A 22786-nucleotide genomic window follows, 5' to 3' on the forward strand; every position below is an offset into this window, starting at 1 on the left:
TTTAAACTGAGTTTTCAGATGAATTATTACAGGCACTGTGGTGCATGTGCACAGAAGCTTGTAAAGGCAGATCAGATTCACGATAGTGACTACTGGTTGAAGTATTGTGTTCTTCTTCTCCTTATGTCTAATTCATGTGCTCTTTAGTGGGGAAAACTGAAATATGGTGGGAAGTAGCTGAGAACTTTAGGGAGACTGGGAGAAAGTAAATGGAAATGGAAAATTATTTTTCTGGAAGTGGTTGAAAGCAGGATAGAAAAATCATTATTGTCCAGACCTCTACTGCGAGAAAATACCCTTCATTTTTGTGCTTCATAACCCCATTCCCCTATGTGCCTTTCAGCAGTTTCTAGGAGTACCTGTCAGTTGGATGCACACTTTCAGTGTTCAAAATCCTGTCTGCAATGTAACTTTCAGCATAAATAAAGTTAATTGATTTTTACATATATACAATGAAGCTCAGACTTATTATTTTTGCAGATTACCATATGTCCATGTTATCACTGTCAACTGATTGTACATTAACTTCTATGTTGTAAACTTACCTTTCAGTAGTGAATCCAAGGGTAAGTGAGTAAGAAGGTTTTGTCTTAGTTTGGTGACATATGAGTTACTAGTGCAAGTGATTAAAGAAATGTTCTAAAACTAAAAACTGAAATATTGTTGAGGGATACAGGGACATGGTTAGAATATGCAAGTCAATTGATCATGACCATGAACAGCCATGGTTATATTCAAAGAGTCAAACAAAATCTTGAGAAATAACACCATGAAACACAAGAAGAAATAGTGCTAGAAAGACGGTATTGTTTCTTCAAGGCCAGCGCTCCACATTAATCCTCTCCTAAATGACCACCAGAAAACAGAAGGTCAAAAAAAAGCTCAAGGTAAAGTAAACTAAAAAATGATGCATAAGTTACACTTTTGGAAGTGCAGTCTACTTCACTGTGCCTTACATGTTCTATGTGGCAGAGGTTTAACAAGCTGAAATGACTCAGGGATAAGCTCAATCTCTGACTTCTTAAAATAAAGAATTCCCTGAATGAAAAGCAACCATTTAAGGGGAGTCACCAGGATCTGGCGCAATTCTAATTTCTGATAATTCTGACCGAAAATAGCACATTTGTTTTAAAGCTCTTCTTAGGAGCAAAACAGATCTTGGTGTGATTATACTCTGTAGGTAAATGTTGTCAGTGAAAACATATCCCCAATATCAAAGAAAACTGTAATAAAGGGACTGGACCTCAAGTAGGACTGAAAACCCTCAAACATTAAGTTGATTTGGAGGGTACATTTCACTGTAACCTGTGTAAGTGACACTACTACTACTACTACTACATCTAATAATACTTCATTTTATATGAAAGTAACTTTATTTCACTGAGTTAATTTAGCTTATAGTAACATGGTCATCCTTAAAGAACATGCCACTTTGTATTACGGCTTCAAGAAGATTATCTGCCTCACTGGAACCCTGTCAGTTTAGCACTTTGATAGGGTTATATCAACACATTCTTTTTCAACTTTAGGTCTTGCCCCCTTCAGTTAGGGATTTGTTTGTAAGTGCAGTTGCAAATGTGACATTGATGGCACTAATTACAGGAAGATAAAATATTGCAAAGCTCACAGCTGAAAAACAGGGAGATGTGGCCAGAAATTACAGATGAAGATAAGCAGCTCTAGGGATAATACTACCAAAAGGAATAGGCAAGGAGGCAGTCAATGGTAAAACATTGTTGTATAATACTAACAAAAACATAAACAAGGGGAATAAAAAAGTAATCAACCAGTCATGTGAGTAACAATGAAAGAAAAAAGACAACAGAGAAATAAGAAGCAAGCAAGTTTGACTCAAATGAAAGAACTGGTGTAGTACAATATACTGCAGCTGCATAAAGACTAGTTCAGTTACTCAAACATCAGGTGATGTTGGAGCAATTGTCATTGTTCTTCAATAATTATACAGATAAGTGACAATACATATGACTGAGGCATGGCAAAGATTATGTTTATATTTCAGAACAAGAAAATGACTGCCAAAAACCTTGAGTTATCTTAAGACAGAGGGATTAAGATACAAATAGAAATTAATATAATTGAGGGGCTCTCATAAGACCTGAGTGAAAATGTTATTAGAACAATTGGTTGGAGGGAAATTTAAAACAGCTGTCAATTTCCATTTGTACTTTTGTGTCTTTAAAGTCCTAGTTAAACCTATCTGAGTGAAAATTTAATTACATTAATTGAAGAAAGATTACTGTCCGCTTCAATGCATAACCTTCTCCCTCTTTAAACACTTTAGAACCTATGAAGACAAGTCATCCTGCAGACTCTGAACTCAGATACTCTGGGTAACTACAGAAAGGCACAACCTCAATTCAAAGGAGAATATTAGTTTTAATTGGCTGACTGTAATCAGATCACTGAGCTAGACAAATGCAAAAACACATGCATGATTAAAAACAACATATATACTCCTATTTAGACTAAGTACATATTAATCAAAGAAAGGGTTTTGGAACAGTTTTGTTGCTGCTTCATTTGAGACACACTTTAAGAATGATTAAATATCTAACGTCAAGAAAATACTATCCATTTAATTTTTGCATTTTAATTGTACATGATCAAGAATTTCCTACTGAAAATGGTTTTATTTAATTGGTGAATTCATTAAAAACACTTTATATTTTGAATACCCATAACACGTAAGTAAGATAGGCAGCATTGCATTGTGCTATTATGCTGTAATATTTCTGATTTAAAATTGTGTCAAAGTGTAAAGAATGAGACAGAGAAAGAGAGAGGCGCTACAAGTAGCCCACACATCACAGTGCTGCCAAATCTGCTAATTCGTATAACATTTTCCTATGATCACATAATTTTTCACAATTTTATGACGATATTAGACGTTAGGTCTCAGCATGGTCCCAACTGTGCTGCAAATGGACTGTCATCTATATTTTATTCAGATGCAAATTCTTGTGCTTACATAAGCATAATCCTATAGTCCAAAGGTATGCTTCCAGGTCAGTTAGTTTCTCCAAATTGATTTCGTATAAGTGGGTACATCTGTAATCAGCATTCCATACAAAATAGATTTCTTTCTTACTGTACAAATGTTTTTGTCACATAACCTACTTATGCAGTTGAGGGGCTTAAGGAGACAATTGCCTCATTGGCTGTTAGATGGAAAGTAATCCTTGTTTGGATATCTTAACCGTGCTGCAATTAGTAGTGGTGTTAGGTGTTTTAAAGATGCAGAATAATTAATTCACGGTTTTGTTTTTAGTCGACTAGATTACTGTAATGCACTCCTCTTAGGACTACCCAAAAAAGACATCAATCAATTGCAACTAGTGCAGAATGCAGCTGCCAGAATACTAACTAGGAAAAGAAACTCCGAGCACATCTTTCCAGTTTTGATGTTACTACACTGGTTTCCTGTGCCATTTAGAATTGACTTTAAAATACTGCTTATGGTTTACAAAGCCTTAAATAATCTCATCCCATCCTAAATTTCAGAATGCCTCTCACCTTACACTCCAAATCGTACCCTTAGATCTTCAAATGAGTGCCTGCTTGTAATTCCAAGAGCTAAACTTAAAATAAGTGGTGAGGCAGCCTTCTGCTGTTATGCACCTAAAATCTAGATTAGCTTAATGATAGAAATTCATCAGGCTAATACAGTGAAGCACTTTAAAAAACTGCTAAAACCCCATTATTTTAGTATGGATTTCTTATAGCTTCATTTTAGTTTAACCCTGATATTCTGTATATGCATTTAATTATCATTTTTATATGGCTCCACAACCCATACTAATTCCTACTTTCTCTGCTGTTCTTTTTCCGGTTTTCTTCATCAAGGCACCATGCAGTCCCTACACTGATGGATTGAAGGCCAGATGTCCACATGACCATCATCATTTAATTCTTCTACGTGAAGCCTGAAAACCATAAGGACTGATTTAGATTATTTATGTTAGAGAGAAGGCCCAGTGGGGGCTTGGCGGTCTCGTGGCCTTGGAACCCCTTCAGATTTTCTTTTTCTCTAGCCCTTTTTTTTTTTTTTTTTTTTTTCTGTCCTCCTGGCCGTTGGATCTGACTTTATTCTTTGTTACTTAGTATTGCCTTATCTTATTCTTATATTTTTCATTTTTCTTTCTTAATCTTGCAAAGTACTTTGAGCTACATCATTTGTATGAATATGTGGGATATAAAAAAAAAGGTTGTTGCTTTTGTTGTTAGGAGATTTGCAGAATATTTTTTCTTGTGAAAAGAGACACCATGTTATGTGAGCATAACCTGCTAGACATTTCCTACAACAAAACTTTAAATACTAGCAGGGCAGGTAGGCTTGTATGGGTGAGTAGAAATCATGCTAGCATAACCATTTGGACAATTCCAACAGGAAAATCTTTATTTCATGATGGGCAGGCTTAGATGAAGGTGAGCAATTTAGTCATTTTGTTTTTGGGCTTTCTGCATCAATAACAGCCTTTTATAGAAAGCAGTCTTACATTCTTTTACTTTTAAACATTTACAGTATGGGTGACTGAAAATAACTTCTGTTGGGCTGAGAGTGTATGTATCTGTCCTTCCTCTTTGTAATTTGAAAACAGCTTTGATAAAAATGATCTTTATTTTATAGCCCTGAATAACACTACTTTTTACATTTGGCAGGCCTGTAGAAGTTAAGGTGTTACCTATATTTGACCCTCAGTCTGTTGGTAATAAGAGAAAGGTAATAATATAAATGAAAAGGTAACCCTAGTGCCTGTGGTTTGCTGAGGCCTACAGAGAATACTGTGATCACAGGATGAAAGATTTGTAGGGGGATAACTAACTCCTGTAAAAACGGCCTATTGTGGAAAGACACTCTCTGCCTTTAGAGAATTAGATTGAAGGTATCAGGCCTGAAAAGTGGTAATTATGTGAGAGAGAGAGAGAGACGGCTCATTCTAGTGTGTCAGATATACTGAGGCTCATTTACCTTGCAGAAGTACAGTTAACCCTAATGTTTCAGACTTGTAGTAGCTCAGATAGCACCAGTTTGTCAGTAATTAAAAAGGGACATTAAGCCTAATGTTGACGGGCAAATATGTTGACTTTGATTTTAAGACTGGTAATCTTGAGTGAGGCAGTTAACGATAATGTTGTAGGACTGTCGAAGGGCAAATATCTCTGGTGTTTCTGAGCTACAGAAGTACAGTTAATGATAGTGAGAAAGAAACACTGTGGCTTCAGTTTCTGCATGTATACATTAAAATCATGTAACAACAGTTTGTTTACCATAACACTTGATTACTGATTTCATGCTTGGCTTTCAAGAGAGCCATAGTAATTTCTGATGTACACACTAAAGCCTTGTAAGTCACCCAGTCATGTTATTAACAAAAAAGAAGCACATATTATGTTTATAGGTATGGTCAGTGGAGCTAAATATTTAGATGGGGAGAATTTTACAATATTAATGTTAAGAAGAATTTAGTGTTTTCAAATACTTGTTGAGAATTTTGCCATTTTCCTGTTAAGAAGATGTTAGTGTCTTCAAATACATGTTTTGTAGGTAGAGAAAATAGTATGGGGAACAACAGCAATTCCTCCTTATATGCTTTTGTTGCCTGTGCCTTTTTGAAGTTAAGATATCATACACTCACTTTACACACATCCTGTTTCTGTTTATTTTACAATTATTTGTTTTATCCATTCCATAAATACCTACAATGAATAAAAGCAATTTCACTTTTGCTTCACAATTCAATGCACTAATCATTTCCCATTTGCTCTTAACTAGATTTTCACAGATATATAAAGGACACCTTCTGTTTCACAGAAGGTATGCTGTGGTTATTGTTCCAATGGTTGATGCCTCTTAGAACATCTGTATGTTACAATAATTACCCAATAAATCTATCAATACTTGGCACAGAAACATCTGTCATCATAATTTAATAGTGCACTTAATAGCATGTACACTTTATGTCATTAAAGTGCAATCAGCAATTTACATTTTGACTTAGATACCAATACAATAAACCATACTGTAGACTACTGTGAAGACTTGCTTGATTAAATTCTTGAAGACTTTAGTACACTGACTATGCATGTATGCAGCAGTGCATGCTATAGGTCTTGAAATTCCAAAGAGATGTTTTTCATGGGAAACAGCAGCAATCGTTCTGATGTCACATGGCTAAAGGTGGTGAGCATTTAACATTTTCTACAATAACAGCTACCTGAAGCTCATCTTAAAATCTGGCAAATGTCTAAGAAAGAGACACAGGAGGTACTTTCAATCCAGGAGGAAAATGGCAGCTGAAAATTTTAATTATTTAATCTTATTTGGTGTTATTAATAAAATACTTGCTTAATTAGACCACTGGTTTAATGTAGCATTTGAACTTAGCCAGCAATATGACTGTGGATATCCCAGAATAGATTTGTAGTATTTTCCAATAGTATAGATTTTAGGACTATATTCACACTGATCACTTTCAGGCTACTTACAAGCAATTGTTTGATCTTTAGGCAGATAGAACCAGAGAGTTTATAAATATAATCTACAGGTTGCAACTCATTTGCACGTTTCTTTAAAAAGAGTACATTATCATTTGAACCTGTGATTATCCATCAAAATAAACTAATAACCTTTAAGTGGTAGTAAGTGAATAACCTAAAATAAACATATTAATACTATAATAAAAGAAAAAAAAACATTTCAATGTAAAAAAGCATATTTCAGCACTAAACTTTGCACAAACTGCAACTTTTATGTGTAAAATGAAAGAAACATGAAGGATTTTTGAGAAATCATTGTATTTTGATACTCTCTATGAGCATAAAACATGCGGGTCATGCAGCTTTGAGTAACAAACTGACCAAACTAAAAAAAGAAAATGTACATGGAATCAAATATGTGCATCAAACAGCAAAATTAAAAACAATAATAAAAAATGAAGTGTGTTACAAACTTCCATAGCAAAATATTTGTACAGTCTGATGTGTATCATATTATGTACTTGTTTCACAAATTAAAACATACTTAAGGTATACGGGGCACATGCATATGCTGTATATCTGTAGACAGGATACACAAATACATGCACCCATATTTGCATAAAATATATGCATATATACATAAAAGCACACCAATTTTATACAGTAGCATGTATGTACAGATACACATAAGCATGTGCAACATACACAGAATATACACTTTACACACATACATACATACTAAACATTAGTACACAAACACTAATTTATACATTGAAAGTCATACACATAAACAAAAACAAAAACATGTATCCTTGCGTCTTACCAAAGACAGGGCTTTGATTTTACTCAAATATATCCCCTTGTCAAACTGTGAAATCCACACACATACGCAAACATATACACTCAGACACATATACGTGCACTGGGAACAGAACAAGCATGCAGTTAGTTGGTGATTGCTATTATCCAGAGATGACACGCTCAGTCCTTTGAGAATGCTGTTTCAATCATTAGACAGGCTGAAAAGTAAAGAACCAATATAGTGGTTTGCTATCGAAGTTGTAGGGTGAACATTTAGACAGGTTAATATAAAACTGAGACAGTTCAACTTCTATAAAATTGTACGATTGTAGGTTCCTTCATTTTTTCTTTCAAATTATATAAGTTCCTTTTAACTGTCAAATTATTTTTCTCTTTCTTTCTTTCTTTCTTTCTTTCTTTCTTTCTTTCTTTCTTTCTTTCTTTCTTTCTTTCTTTCTTTCTTTCTTTCTTTCACAAATCATATACAAAAATGAGAAAATCAGCAAAGCCATGTCTACATGTTTTGAAACAGCATTCCTAAAGAGCAAGAAGGGGAAACTGGTGAGCAGAACCCTTTGGAGTTTAGTGGTGCAGTTAGCGTGCTACCTTAAAACCCCTAGAGCAGCACACTGAAGGAAAGGTGACAGCAAAACCACATCCAGAGCAGAGAGCAGACATATTTACCATTGGGTAACAGGTGTGTCGCTGCTGGCTGCTGGGCACTTCTTTCCCCTGCACACATTATAAAAACACCGGTTTAGTGTTGCCAGGCCCCTGGGACATCGAGCTTGCCATCATGCACATGTGTGTCTGTACAAGAAGCGCCAGGAACAACAGAATGAAAAATTGAAGACATGAAATCAGGGTCTTGATGCTGCATATGCAAGAAGTCTGGGAACCTGGAAAAATGCTTTGACCACAGTTTTCTCCTGCCATTGTGTTGTTTGCACACTCAGCCTGTGAAGTCAGAAGAAAACTGCAGTGTGCTGTAACATTGATTTATTCCAGTGTGTGATCCTAAAACCTATCTGTGGACTGATTATTAAAAACTTGGATTTAACTGCATTATAATTCTGTACCTGTGAAGCACTTTGGGATGAGATTAACCATAGAAAAAGCAATATACAATAAAGTGTGAAGCTCAGCAACTGTTCAGGCATGTTGGTTATATTCTTTACTTTTACTGAATTGTATATTTATTACATTTTTTCCAAATTCCAATTTACACTAATTAAGCTCTGCTATGAATGAGAGATGCATCATTTGTATTTCTTTATTATAAACTAATAAAAATAATGAGCACCTACATACAGGCGGAACACAACTAAGTTTTAACAAATGTTTTATATAAGTTATACCCACAAAGATTTGCAGGCCATATGTTAAAATGCCTAAAGGTTTGATCTAGGAAGTGATAATGTAGGGTTCGCTAAATAATTCATGCAACACATCTTCCCATGAACTAGAAGCCTATGTATTTCACTTAAAACTGTGCAAAAAAACTATCACAACTAAATATGCCACATGACTGACCAGTTTTAAATCTACAGCCTGAGTCCAGTAAGCGGAAATCAAGAAATTTAATTAAATTATGAGTTATGTTCTATCTACAGTATCTATCTATAGCTGTGCTCATGTGTCACTGCACACATTTTTAGTGCCCTTTTGTTTTGCACTTTTGTCCCACAAATTAGTGAAGGAGACTATCCAAAGCTGAAGGCCCTACACTCTCTCCACCTCTGAGAAAAAATACTTCAGAAGGTAAAAAAGTCAAATATTATAATACAACATCATATAGATTCAAGACCAAGTAAAAGAAAAGAGATTCTCAACACATTACCTGGATCCTGCCTGTATCTCTGTACTTTGTGCTAGTTCTGACAATAGTGCACCAATTGTGGAAACAAACAATTGAAAGAACCCATAAACCACATTCAGCATGGTGTTCACTAGGAAAAGGCTAAACATAAAATTATGTTTGCTGCAGTATGGTCATTTATTGGCAATCGTACATAAAACTGAATCTTGTCAATTTATTCCACATCACTAAATAACTGTGGCCCTGAGCAGTTCAGTTATTTGCTTGCTCTACAACTGCAGACAAATATAAACACTTGTACTTTACAATTTTAACAAAGCAGCGTGAGATAGTATTCACAATGGAAGTGGTCTAGATAAGATCAAATTTGTTTATTATATGCAGTGCTAGGATATTAGACTGTAAATCATACAGTTACAGGTTCAGCAAGTAATTTAACCTGCCAGTGCTAATATTGTAGAAATATGGAAATTATTTGCCATGAACCTGAAAAGTACTTTGTCATTTTGCTTACTATGGAAAAGCTATATAAAATAGTTTTTTAAATTAAATACTAATTTGGCAATTGGTCGTGGACTATAAATCACTTAGCTTGCAAGTAACCATAATTTTATGTGCTTACAATTTGTAAGTTGCTTTCAACGAATTTGGGGGCTAAACAATTAAAATGTAATGACATAGTGACTTATTTGTTAAACCTAAGCAAATATAATGTCTGCAGCATTTACACATTACAGATACACAGAGGCCTGGTTTGCCACAGTGGTGTTTGATATTATTGGCATTTTAATTCACTTCTGATCCTTCCTCTTTATTAAGGTTATATTTTTTCCCATGTCTACATTTAATGAATACATCAATACCATTTTTTCAGACCGAATATGATGACTGACGCTTCTTTATTTGGTATCCACCAGTACCAACACAATTGCAGTGAGGCTGGAAGATAGTATTTATTTATGTCAAACAACTATCAACTTCACTGTTATCATTCAAATATATATATTTGAATATATAATATAATATAATATAATATAATATAATATAATATAATATAATATAATATAATATAATATATAGAATAATTAAAAATCGAACAAATAAGTTAAAGTAGGATACATTAAATAGATTACATTAGAATACCATTTTAAAAATGGCTCAAATTTCACAGAAAAAAAAATAAAAATCACATGGAATTAATGAATGCAAACCAAACCAACATTTTCTTTCAAGATGGGATGTAATAGTACAAAACAGTGTTCAGATGAATTTGGCTAAACATAACAAGAACATTTCTTTTACTAGTATCTCATTTTTTAGGATAGCTAGTTCAGTGGCACAAAGGTACACATGTCAAACGTCATTGGTCTATGAAATTTTTTGGAAAAGTAAATGGAAGGTTCCTTTTGATGAACACAAGCATCTCTGCATGCTCAGGTGTAAGTTTGTTTCTGGTTTCATTAACAATATTACAGTGCACTAAATAATCTCTCTCTCTCTCTCTCTCTACACTATTGCATGGGGCTGAAAGGTATTTCCTTAACATCTGAGACAAAGTGAGGAACCAATATTGACCAGTACTAAATTGGTTTATCTGAAAGAAAAATTGTGGTAACTCCTAAGTATGTGTCCAGCTGTATGGCAACAGCTACTAGAATACAGTGCATTGATGCTGCTGCATGTTCATCTACAATCTCATCAAACATACACTCCAAACTACTACTTGGCTGGTCCTTCCAGAGATATTTGGCAGGTGGTGCCACATAATCCTATTCTAGCTGGTTCTAGGCCACACTTCCTGTAGCTCCAGCAACAACACCTCTTTGGCTTCTTTGGCTGTATTGATATTTCAAAAGAACTGGTCCTTATATCTATAACAGGAAACATTTTTTCTGATGATATGTTTACCAGTTTTATATTCATTTGACCATTTTTGATACTTAAAGACATTTTATTTAAGTGATTAAAGATTTTTTTCCTAAATGCTACATAGTTATTTTAAGAAATTTTGGCAATTAAAGATTTGCCATGCAGTTACTGGTATCCCGGCAGGAGCAGAACTGGGATCCTGACCCAGCAAGGATGTTAACAGCATGGAAGGACTGGGGAAGATAATGTATTCAGGGCATTTTCTTCCCCAATATGCTAGGTGGAACCCTCCCTGGTTTAGTATTTCTACTCGGATGCCTGCAGGATGCACAATCCCTACTTTATGGAACTTCTGATTGGCCCAGAAGTAATTCCATTGGGATATGCCCTGCCACCAGAATTATTTCCAGATCTCAGATAAAAGGAGTCGTTTGACTTCAGCCAGTCGAGACAGAGTTAAGAGGAAGAAAGCTTGCCTGAAGGAGTGGAGGAGTGAAGTACAGAGGCAGAAGGAGTGCAAATTGATGAATATAACTTGTGGTGTGGGAAAAGGTTATGTAAAAAAGCATTCACACAATAAAACTCTTTGTTATACACCAGAATCTGTGCCTGTGCTGCTGTTGACCACTATATATAGGTGAGAATGTGATACATTCCATTGAACTAATATTTAATAGTGAGTATATGGAACCATGGGCGGCATGGTGGCGCAGTGGTAGCGCTGCTGCCTCGCAGTTAGGAAACCTGGGTTCGCTTCCCGGGTCCTCCCTGCGTGGAGTTTGCATGTTCTCCCCGTGTCTGCGTGGGTTTCCTCCGGGCGCTCCGGTTTCCTCCCACAATCCAAAGACATGCAGGTTAGGTGGATTGGCGATTCTAAATTGTGCTTGGTGTGTTTGTGTGTGTCCTGCGGTGGGTTGGCACCCTGCCCAGGATTGGTTCCTGCCTTGTGCCCTGTGTTGGCTGGGATTGGCTCCAGCAGACCCCCGTGACCCTGTATTCGGATTCAGCGGGTTAGAAAATGGATGGATATATGGAACCTTAAAATAATGAATTGGGATAGAAATATGCGATCCTTCTTTTTTTAATTTTTATTGATTTTAATTAGAGAAAGAGAGAGGAGCCAGCAACCAAAGCTACTCTATAAATAGAGCAAGAAAAGAAGAGTATCCTTTTCCCTGAAATGGAAGCTTATTCTACAAACCGGATTCCAAAAAAGTTGGGGCACTATACAAATCGTGAATAAAAACTGAAAGCAATGATGTGGAGGTGCCAACTTCTAATATTTTATTCAGAATAGAACATACATCACGGAACAAAAGTTTAAACTGAGAAAATGTATCATTTTTTTTTTTATTCATTTTATTACAATCCATACAAAGCAATCAAGTTTTTACAAAAAGTAGAATTGAGTTAAGAACAGATCAATCATTTTAAGGGAAAACTATGTTGATTCAGTATTTCATGGTGTTAACAAATCCCAAAAAAGTTGGGACAAGGCCATTTTCACCACTGTGTGGCATCTTCCCTTCTTCTTACAACACTCAACAGACGTCTGGGGACCTAGGAGACCAGTTTCTCAAGTTTAGAAATAGGAATGCTCTCCCATTCTTGTCTAATACAGGCCTCTAACTGTTCAATCGTCTTGGGCCTTCTTTGTTGCACCTTCCTCTTTATGATGCGCCAAATGTTCTCTATAGGTGAAAGATCTGAGCTGCAGACTGGCCATTTCAGTACCCGGATCCTTCTTCTACACAGCCATGATGTTGTGATTGATGCAGAATGTGGTCAGGCTTGGTCTTGTTGAAAATTGCAGGGTCTTACCTGAAAGAGAAGACGTCTGGATGGGAGCATATGTTGTTCTAGAACCTGAATATATTTTTCTGCATTGATGGTGCCTTCCCAGACATGCAAGCTGCCCATGCCACACGCACTCATGCAACCCCATACCATCAGAGATGCAGGCTTCTGAACTGAGCGTTGATAACAACTTGGGTTGTCTTTGTCCTCTTTGGTCCGGATGACATGGCGTCCCAGATTTCCAAAAAGAACTTTGAATCGTGACTCGTCTGACCACAGAACAGCCTTCCATTTTGCCACACTCCATTTTAAATGATCCCTGACCCAGTGACAATGCCTGAGCTTGTGGATCTTGCTTAGAAATTGCTTCTTCTTTGCACTGTAGAGTTTCAGCTGGCAACGGCGGATGGCACGGTGAATTGTGTTCACTGACAATGGTTTCTGGAAGTATTCCTGAGCCCATTCTGTGATTTCCTTTACGGTAGCATTCCTGTTTGTGGTGCAGTGTCGTTTAAGGGCCCGGAGATCACGGGCATCCAGTATGGTTTTACGGCCTTGACTCTTACGCACAGATATTGTTCCAGATTCTCTGAATCTTCGGATGATGTTATGCACAGTTGATGATGATAGATGCAAAGTCTTTGCAATTTTTCGCTGGGTAACACCTTTCTGATATTGCTCCACTATCTTTCTGCGCAACATTGTGGGAATTGGTGATCCTCTACCCATCTTGGCTTCTGAGAGACACTGCCACTCTGAGAAGCTCTTTTTATACCCAATCATGTTGCCAATTGACCTAATTAGTGTTTATTGGTCTTCCAGCTCTTCGTTATGCTCAAATTTACTTTTTCCAGCCTCTTATTGCTACTTGTCCTAACTTTTTTGGGATTTGTTGACACTGTGAAATTTTGAATCAACATATTTTTCCTTTAAAATGATACATTTACTCGGATTAAACGTTTGATCTGTCATCTACGTTCTATTACAAATAAAATATTGACATTTGCCATCTCCACATCATTGCATTCAGTTTTCATTCACAATTTGTTTAGTGTCCCAACTTTTTTGGAATCCGGTTTGTAAAATGTTATTGATTAGATCCTGCTATATTTTAAAAACATTTTGAACAGATCCTCTAACAGTAGAATCCCTGAAGCTTACGAAAAAAGTTGTAATTCCTTAAATTCCTTTGCACCTCCTCTTCAGCGTCTTTGTCTTGCAAATGTGTCAGTAAGTTTTCAATACATACGTTTTATGTTCAGTGCTTGTTTGCAGTGTTAAAGTAAGTAACAAAACTCTACACCAATAATGCTTCACATTATGAAACAATGATGAAACACAGCACAGACTCTATTCCACCATGTTCTGTCACAAACAAATGCATCGGATACTGTGTTTTGCAAAAAAACACACTCTTCACATCCACAAAAAACACATTTGCTTGTAATATGATCTACTAAAATTAGTATGTACATTAAGTGACTCTTGAGTGTTTCATTTCATTGATTAAAACAAAGTGACAACCACACATTTATCATGTCTGAATCTTCAATTGCAAAAAGATTAGAAGGTAAGAAAACATTTAATAGTTAATACAATATGTGGAAAAATATGTATTGTAGTTTAAATAGTGAAGTCATTATTTTTCTAATTTTAAATAAGACAATCTTAGCATTTACCGTTTAGTTTCCCCATTAAAAATAGATTATGTGATCTAGAAAAAGCAAACAGTGGCATTTCCACATGTGCTGGTTTTAAATGAAGTGAACCACATAGTCTGTTAAAACGGGATACCTTGGATTGAGTAGAGTGGTGTTGGTGAATGTCCTCTAAGCAGGAGTATACCCAGGCAGAAAATACCCAACTATTTTACGGCTGACTGTCACAGCATCTGCAACATTTTGCTATGCTAAATGCTGCTACTGCCAGCTGGAGGTATGACCAACACCTGAAGAGCTTGGGACTTCAGCACCATAAATGCCTTTTATCATATTTTTGGCATTGTTGCAGACCACAATGGGCACATAACTTTTCTAAATGGTCCAAGTGCAAAACATTTCCTGAAATGCATCTGCTACTGCTTTTCCTGTATGGGACTTGAAACAGCTTTGCATGCAGCATAACACACTGGAGAGTGAAATTTTCATCTATTCACTGTGCAGTTAAGCTAATGGTAGACACTGGACAAACAAACGTCAGTGGCGAAGCTGACAGCTGTTATGTCCTGTACTAACCTGCCAACATAAAGTACCTTTTTACAAACTTGTGCATCCTTAGTAAGATGATCTCTGTGACATGGGCACAACTTGGAATGTTGTACTTGGGTTCTAACACATTCAGGAGGCACAGAAATCCCACATTATCAACAACCGACAGTGGTTGATTATCAAGAACAATATATTGAGCAAGCGCCGCTTCTTTTTTAAACTGCCTGTGGGTTATCGTATGACATTTTTTCCCTCCTTGCCAGTGTCTTCCGCAATGTTGGGTGATGCTGTTGCAATTTGCAGATGCAATTTGGCTGTGCTCATTCTTATGGTTACATTCACAGCTTACAGTCCAGAAGTAAAAGAATTTCCACATTGCAGACATTTTGTGGTTTTCTTTTTTGTTTTTCTCTTTAAGGTTCACACAATCATGCATCCATGTGTTAAAAGTATCAGTTATAGACATCACGGCATTTTTATAAGTACGAATACAAAACATTATATCATTATTTGACCACTTGAATTTTTGCTGTTCATTATTGATATGTGAACATAATCTGGGGTGCATCACTCTGATATTGATTGGTTCTGAAATTTGAAGACAACTGTTCTTGGCATGGTTATTGAAAATATTAAGTGAAGATTAAACTGAGATCTTTAATACAGTATTCATGATTTGAGCTTTCACATGGTGTTAATTTCTTGAAAACAAGGTATACTTTGCTGAGATTAAAGAGGCCTCAAATAAGCCAAATGCTAGTGTGTTTTTGTCAATCTACTCTACATCTCCCTTTGTCCAAAACTGGAGGCCCTGAGGCTAATCCTAGAGAGCATTTACAGAAATGTATAGATTGTAGAGCTCAGCTGTAACAAAGCTCAAGCAATGGTCTTAGGAAAGGGCAGAAAAGCTTTTGGAAAGGGGCACAAGAGGCTGAAATACAACCAAATGCTGAAAAACCTTCAGTTTTTACTATTAACAGAATGCTACCACTGAGTTGGAAAATTCAATAATTCGATAAAGGCACATCCACTTTTAGATGAAAACTGTCAAAGGAGACTAGTCCAAAAAAGGTGGCAAAAACGAAAACAGCCACTGGACTATATTTTATTATAGATTCTGGGATGGTGTTCTCCATGCCAGGCTGTAGAACTTAAGATTTGTGTCTTTCATTTGACCTAATTTTAGATGAATGTAGACATTCCATGAGAGATGTGTGGAATTGGACCCTTACAGTTCCTGAAATAAAGTCATTTGTACTCTACAGTTTAAAATGCAAGAAAATAATTTTTAAGGTAAGAAAATAATTTTTAAAAAAAGTCACATTTTTTACCATAATAATACTTATCCTATATTTTGAGAACAAAAATCGGTGAACTGAAATATAAAGACAGAAAAATAAAAGGTATTCCTTTTCTGTCATCATCTTTCAAATATCATTAGAAAAAAAAATATTCCTCAGCACACCAGATTCAATTAATTGCTTGAATGTGTAAAATATATGTAACTGTATGAACTAAATCCAATAAAACTAATCAGTGAGATCAATGTAAGTTTCCTTAGAAAAGAGCTATTAAATAGTGTCCTATGAAGTCCTTGAATGCTGTGCTGCCAGGTATAAGACACACAATTTGAAACATAAACAAATGCTACTGGATCACCTTTTAAAAATAAAATCTTCAGTTACAATCCATGAACATTTTTCTCCATAACGCCTATCTCTAATACTAAATCCCAACCATTCTGAGTGAGAGAAGAGTGATGGAAATTTTAAATTGCCTTTAAAATTTACAGAGGCCACCATTCAGCAATAGTGTGGTCAGAGAGGTGTTCTCTTAATGTCTGCATATGGCCTTCCAAGATACATAATTGAAATTTTTAAACACTAATTCATAAGTAACAAAACAGCAGATGGGGCTACAGTTGAAATGGACTAAATGTAAACAACTCTTTTTCTAAATAAAATGTGGAAGGGAGAAACAGCATTCCAGAATGGCTATTATAAGCATTTGTTAAATCAAAAGTGCTTGGCTTATGTATGTGTTCTTAATCATCTTTTTTTTAATTGAACAACAGTGGAAATCCTAAGGTAAACTGGGAGTGCCTGCACAGAGGAATCACAGATTACAATGGCCAGGGAATGCAACATGCTCCGAAACAGGTATTTTTTTCAAGGTCTGTCAGAAAACCTGAAGGGCACAGTGATGACTTCCATATGTAGTGGCTAGCTACATCAGTGTTGCATGGGCATGCCACGGAAAATTTATTTTTTTTCAGCTTAAGCCCAGTGAAAACAAGTATCTCTGTTTACTTGTTTTCGAGTAACTCAGAGGCTACAAATGGCTTCACTTTATTTATTTCTGCTATTTTTCCAAGCAAGACTGGCATGCATTTTACCTTGTGCTCCACAGTGTAGACAGCTGAGTTTTATCCAGATGTTATGAATTCCAAGCACCTCATTAAGAAGTAAATGACCGGCTCTAAATTGAGTCCTCAGTTATTTAAAGTCACAAAGGGCTAGAGGAGTACAAAAACTTACTGAAATTAATTAATTAATATTTTACATAGTGCCACAGGTTGCTTCTATCACTAACATTACATACCAAATAAGACCTGGTAGAAGGTGTCAGATGCAAATAGCTGTATTTAGTTTAAGTTTTAAAAAATGGCTTTAATAGTAGAACCTATGGACACTGGGCATAGATCTGTGTTATGGAGAACGAGAATGATTAGACTTGCTTTGTCAGAAAATGCAGCAGAAAACTGTCACTATCTCATTACTTTACAACACAGGTGCAGACTCACAGCTGGAGATAATGAAGAATACAAGAGATGTAGGCACACACAAAAGGGTTTTTCATGTTTGAATACTCCCGACCGATGTGGAATACTGTCAGAAAACCTGAAGGGCACAGTATTCATTTTTATTAAAGGTGGAATTATTTGGATGCCACTATCTGATTGTGGGAGAAGGAATCCTTTCAAGCAAATATTACAGGGTCAGTTCCTTTCCTCTATGAAACCTGTAAACTCTGTAGTTGCACAGCAAACATATTATTCTTACTAAGAAGAAAAGAATTGTACCAGACCCAAGAGTGGACAATGATACCACTGTGACCTGCTCAGGATAATTTCCTGTCTTGTGTCTAGTGCTTCTAGAATTCTTGCTCCCAAGCTTTGGAATGAGACAGCTTCTACTATTCAAACTGCTCTATATCTAGTGACTTTTAAACACCTCTTCAAAATGCACTTATTCACTATACATATCTTGTGACTGCTTAGACTTTCCTATACTCTTATCTTTCATTGAATATCTGTAGCTGTAGAGATTTAATCAACAAGCAATCAGCTTTGATTATATTTCAGTATTAGATTGTCATCTGTTCTTGGGAGTAATTACATTTTTACACCTTGTGTTAGTTTGGTTATATACCATATACTAAATAAAGAATAATAGTAGGCACCATCCCCCTTGACTCTGAACTGGATTAGTGGGTTAGAAAATGGATAAATAGGTACATAGTAAACATTTTTGAACTCTTTTCTAGTAACAACTTTTTAGATAACCCTATTCTAGTAACAACTTTTTAGATAACCATTTTAAGCAGCTGTTATGTCTGTATTTAATAAACACATTGTAAGTCTCTTTAATCATATAAAAAAAGACAAATGACATAGTAACATACTGTATTTCAAGAGTCATTACTTTTAATGACAATTTATTATTCTTAATAGCACAATTAAAGGAATGTCTGTTCACTGGTAACAGCTCCTTTATAACCTAAACCTAAGTCTGAGTCAGGACAGAAGACCTACCCCAGGATCATCCACAGCAGAAACACTGACACTGCAAGTGGCACTGTTGCCAATTAACCTAACATACTTTTCGTTTGAACTTGGGAGGAAACTGGAGTCAAACAGGTGATACTCAGCTACCCAGCTTTACTTGCTCATACCAACATCAGATAATCTACAAATATGAAAATGTCACACAAAGGTTCCCACGCCAGAAACTTAAAAGGAACCAAAAATATTGTGTGCCTCCACAATGGACATTGACTTTAACTTATTTTTAAATGCTGACATTTTTCCTTTTTTTAAACTATTGTTTAGTATTTGTCTTTTGTATCTATCATTCTGAAACAGATACATAGATCTTGATTACTTACAGAAGATATGCATTGTTCTGTATGGTTCTATGATGCAACACTTGATTTAATTTGATTTGATAGATTTTCTGCTGTAATGACAATATTGGTTCAACTCAGAAACAAATGGACGACAACTAGATGTAAAAGAGTCATTTGATTACAAACTTGCAAACTATTGATCACTTAAGGCCTTTAACTCCTTCTGCAGCAGAAAAGTTGATTGCTGCAATTTTAATTTAAGAAACACTTTTCTGATTAAATTGACAGAAACTGAAACACCAATTTAAATATGATTAAGAAAATATATGACATGCTTAATTATTATCCTGTAGTGGACATGTGTGGTATAAATGAAAATATGAATGGGATGGAAAGAAACCCAAAGAAGAGAACAATACATGTATAAATTAGTCTCTCAGAGCATTTCATATAATTGATGTGAATGCAACTAGGTGTAAGTTATTTAGATTATTGGTGGTTTTCTGTTTTGGGACTGGAATAAAAATGGCTGACTTAAAGCAGGAAAGAGCAGCAGCCTATGACTGAGTGTTATGTCCTGATACCAGCTGCCTTGGGCTTCTTTCATTTCCATTGGACATTAATAGTCATAATCAAGATTGACTAGGATGAATGAGGACAAAAACAGGTTATGATGCATAGTGCTTTTTAATTAAAATAAATGAACAGTGTCCAAACTAAGTGTGGCGATTAAATAGGGTCTTCAACAAATAATCTGTAAAATCAATAGTGAGGTGTGGACGATAAAACCAATAAATAAATCTCAATAAACACATAAAATCAAGAGTGAAACTAAGAATAAAATTTAGGAATAAGAATAATTAAGAAGAAAATTTAGGATCAACATTCATTCAATACATCTCCAGTGTTCCAACTTCTTGTCTCACCTGCTCACCCATATTAATCTACTCAGCAGGGTTGAGAAGCAGATGAATGCAGTCCACCATCTGAATCTATGTCCCAGCCACCTCCGTCGTTAATCCTCTGAGACAATCCAAGTTTGAATCGTTCATCCAGCTATATACGTAGGTCAAGCAGGACTTTCTAGAGACCTTGATTGCCCCTGCTCGCAGCTGCTCAGCAGAACTGATCAACCCCAGATTATCATTTCTCGCTCAAGTGGGGCATCACTAATTGCTTCACCTCATCCCTAATGTACTGGTTTGTCCACATGATACTGCTCTTTCTTTTCTCTTTGTTTTTCTTTCCTTCTTTCACCTGCTCTGATCTGCCATGCTTCACCACACTGCGACAGATTAAAAATGTAATCTGATGATGTTACTGCTATGCTCTCTGTTTAAAAAAAAAATAAACAGGTATGAGGGTATACAACAAGCTATACAAAGAAACATGATTTATTCATTTTATTTGACTATTCAGAGCATAACAAATAGTAATACATAAGTGACCAAAATGTAAAGAATGACTATTATTTACTAGCAAAATACCCGCGCTTTGCAGCGGAGAAGTAGTGTGTTAAAGAAGTTATGAAAAAGAAAAGGAAACATTTTAAAAATAACGTAACATGATTGCCAAAGTAATTGTTTTGTGACTATTATGAGTGTTGCTGTCATCAAGGATTTGATTATCATTATTTCTTTCAATCAGGTTTGTATTTGGGGGATGTGTTGTGTTCCAAGTTACATTCTGTGTTTGTCTAGTCTATCCCTGACCATCTTATTTTCGTTGTCAACCGTTTTAAAGATAACAGGTTTCATTCATCGAAGTTTTCACTACCCAAATCGGTACATTGGAATCTAAGATGTTTAACAGGCATTCCCAGTATTAAGTTGTGGATTTTCCTGTGAATATTTAGCGGCAGCGTGTCTATGAACGTAATTTAAACTTAAGCTTTGCACCTTGCTTTCTTATTGATATGTCTACAAAGGCTTGTTCAGTGTCAGAGGGTTGTTCCTTTCCTACTGCATCAATAAACAGCTCTTCTTCCTCTTTATCTGAGACATCACACACTGCATGCACAGGTTTACCTTTCCCAGTCCTGCAAACTTTAGCTTAGTGGTTCAATTTACCACATTTTTTACACTGTCTTCCTTTAGCTGGACATTGACTTTTTCCACCGTGTGCTTTGTTTCCGCAGTAGCTGAACTTATGAATATGCGTGTATGCGTCACTCGCTTCATATTCTGTTGCTGCCGTCTCAATTGTGTAATGCGTTTTTTGTTCAGCGCTCTTTGGAGCTCTTTGTTGTTGTCTGCGTACTGCATTGACAGTCAGTTCACATGAGCCGCCTGAAGTACATGCATCGAAGGTTCTCAGCTGTGCTTGTGCTATCTCGTGCGATCTTGCAATATCCACAGCTTTATTTAATGTTAGCTCAGACTCGGCACTTAAAAGTTTCTCTCGCACTTTTGCTGAGTTTGTGCCAAACACTATTCTATCCCTGACCATCTCATCTTCGTTTGCATAAGCACACTCCTTCACCAGCAATTTTAACTCCCGGCAGCGCGTCTATTGGATTGCTGCTGACGGACGGCCTTATATGGGCAGGCACTCAATTACGTGGGCGGCATGGTGATGGGGGACGCAACTCCGCCTCACACGGCGACCGAGCTGCAGGCTATGGCCATATATATGTATGTAAGTAGGATTCAGTAATGACTGTTACGCGTAGAATTTCTAAATGAAACCTGCTTAACTTTTGTAAGTAAGCTGTAAGGAATAAGCCTGCCAAATTTCAGCCTTCTACCCAAACGGGAAGTTGGAGAATTAGTGATGAGTCAGTCAGTCAGTCAGTCAGTGAGGGCTTTGCCTTTTATTAGTATAGACTAGCAAAATACCCACGCTTTGCAGCGGTGAAATACTGTCTGAATATACTACTTGACAAAAAAACAGTGCAGCGGCTTATATGGGCAGGCAGTCAGCGAAAGAAGGGAAGCAATAAATAACTGTAATCGTAATAAAGGAACAAAAAAATAGCGGAGAGTCCGCGGATTAAATAAAGGAAATGGGTATTTGAACAGTAAAGTAAGTCTAAAATAGCTACACAATAATCGTAACAAATGAACAATAAAATAGAAGAGAACTCGTGAATTAAATAAAACGGTTGTTTCGTTGGTGAAGCAAGGAAAAAGGACTTTCTTATATGTCGTTCGTTTTTAAAACAGTGCAGAAGCTGTGAGAAAGCTGCTTCCTTGGCGAAGGTCGTAAACAAAAGAAGACACCGCAGTGAACACAGAAGAGAACCCGTGGATTTAATAAAACCTACACAATAACTATAAAAATCATAATAAATGAACAATGAAACAGCGGAGAACTCGTGGATTAAATAAAAAGGCTGCTTCGTTGGCGAAGAAAGGAAAAAGGACTTTCTTATATATCGTTCGTTTATAAAACAGTGCAGAAACTGTGAGAAAGCTGCTTCCTTTGCAAAGTAAGGAAACGACTGAAGAGACCGCGGGGACGCGGTGTTCGGCAAGGCAGCTGAAGCGCTGCATTATGGGATCTGTAGTTTATTGTGTTACCAGCGCTTCATATCCCCGGGCCATTAATAACAATAATACCGTATATAAAATGATCTCGCGAGCGGATATAATTACACACCGGGCCGGATGTGGCCTGCGGGCCTTGAGTTTGACACATATGGACTAAATAGAACTTGAAAAGATAT

General features: G+C 36.2%; 1 protein-coding gene across 4 annotated transcripts in view; it reads right to left on the reverse strand.

Annotated features, from left to right (window-relative positions):
• The window catches only part of scube3 (signal peptide, CUB domain, EGF-like 3), a 482583-nt gene that overhangs the window by 59965 nt on the left and 399832 nt on the right, over positions 1-22786 (reverse strand). For 2 of the 4 annotated variants that reach the window (XM_039748668.1, XM_039748667.1), the window contains exon 7: positions 7984-8031. The exons of the other annotated variants lie outside the window; for them this stretch is intronic. In XM_039748668.1, the coding sequence (XP_039604602.1) occupies positions 7984-8031 (48 nt within the window). The remainder of the gene's footprint in view (positions 1-7983; positions 8032-22786) is intronic. 4 annotated transcript variants of the gene reach the window in all.

Source organism: Polypterus senegalus, chromosome 3 (assembly GCF_016835505.1).
Source record: "Polypterus senegalus isolate Bchr_013 chromosome 3, ASM1683550v1, whole genome shotgun sequence".
In the NCBI taxonomy this organism is placed as follows: domain Eukaryota; kingdom Metazoa; phylum Chordata; class Cladistia; order Polypteriformes; family Polypteridae; genus Polypterus; species Polypterus senegalus.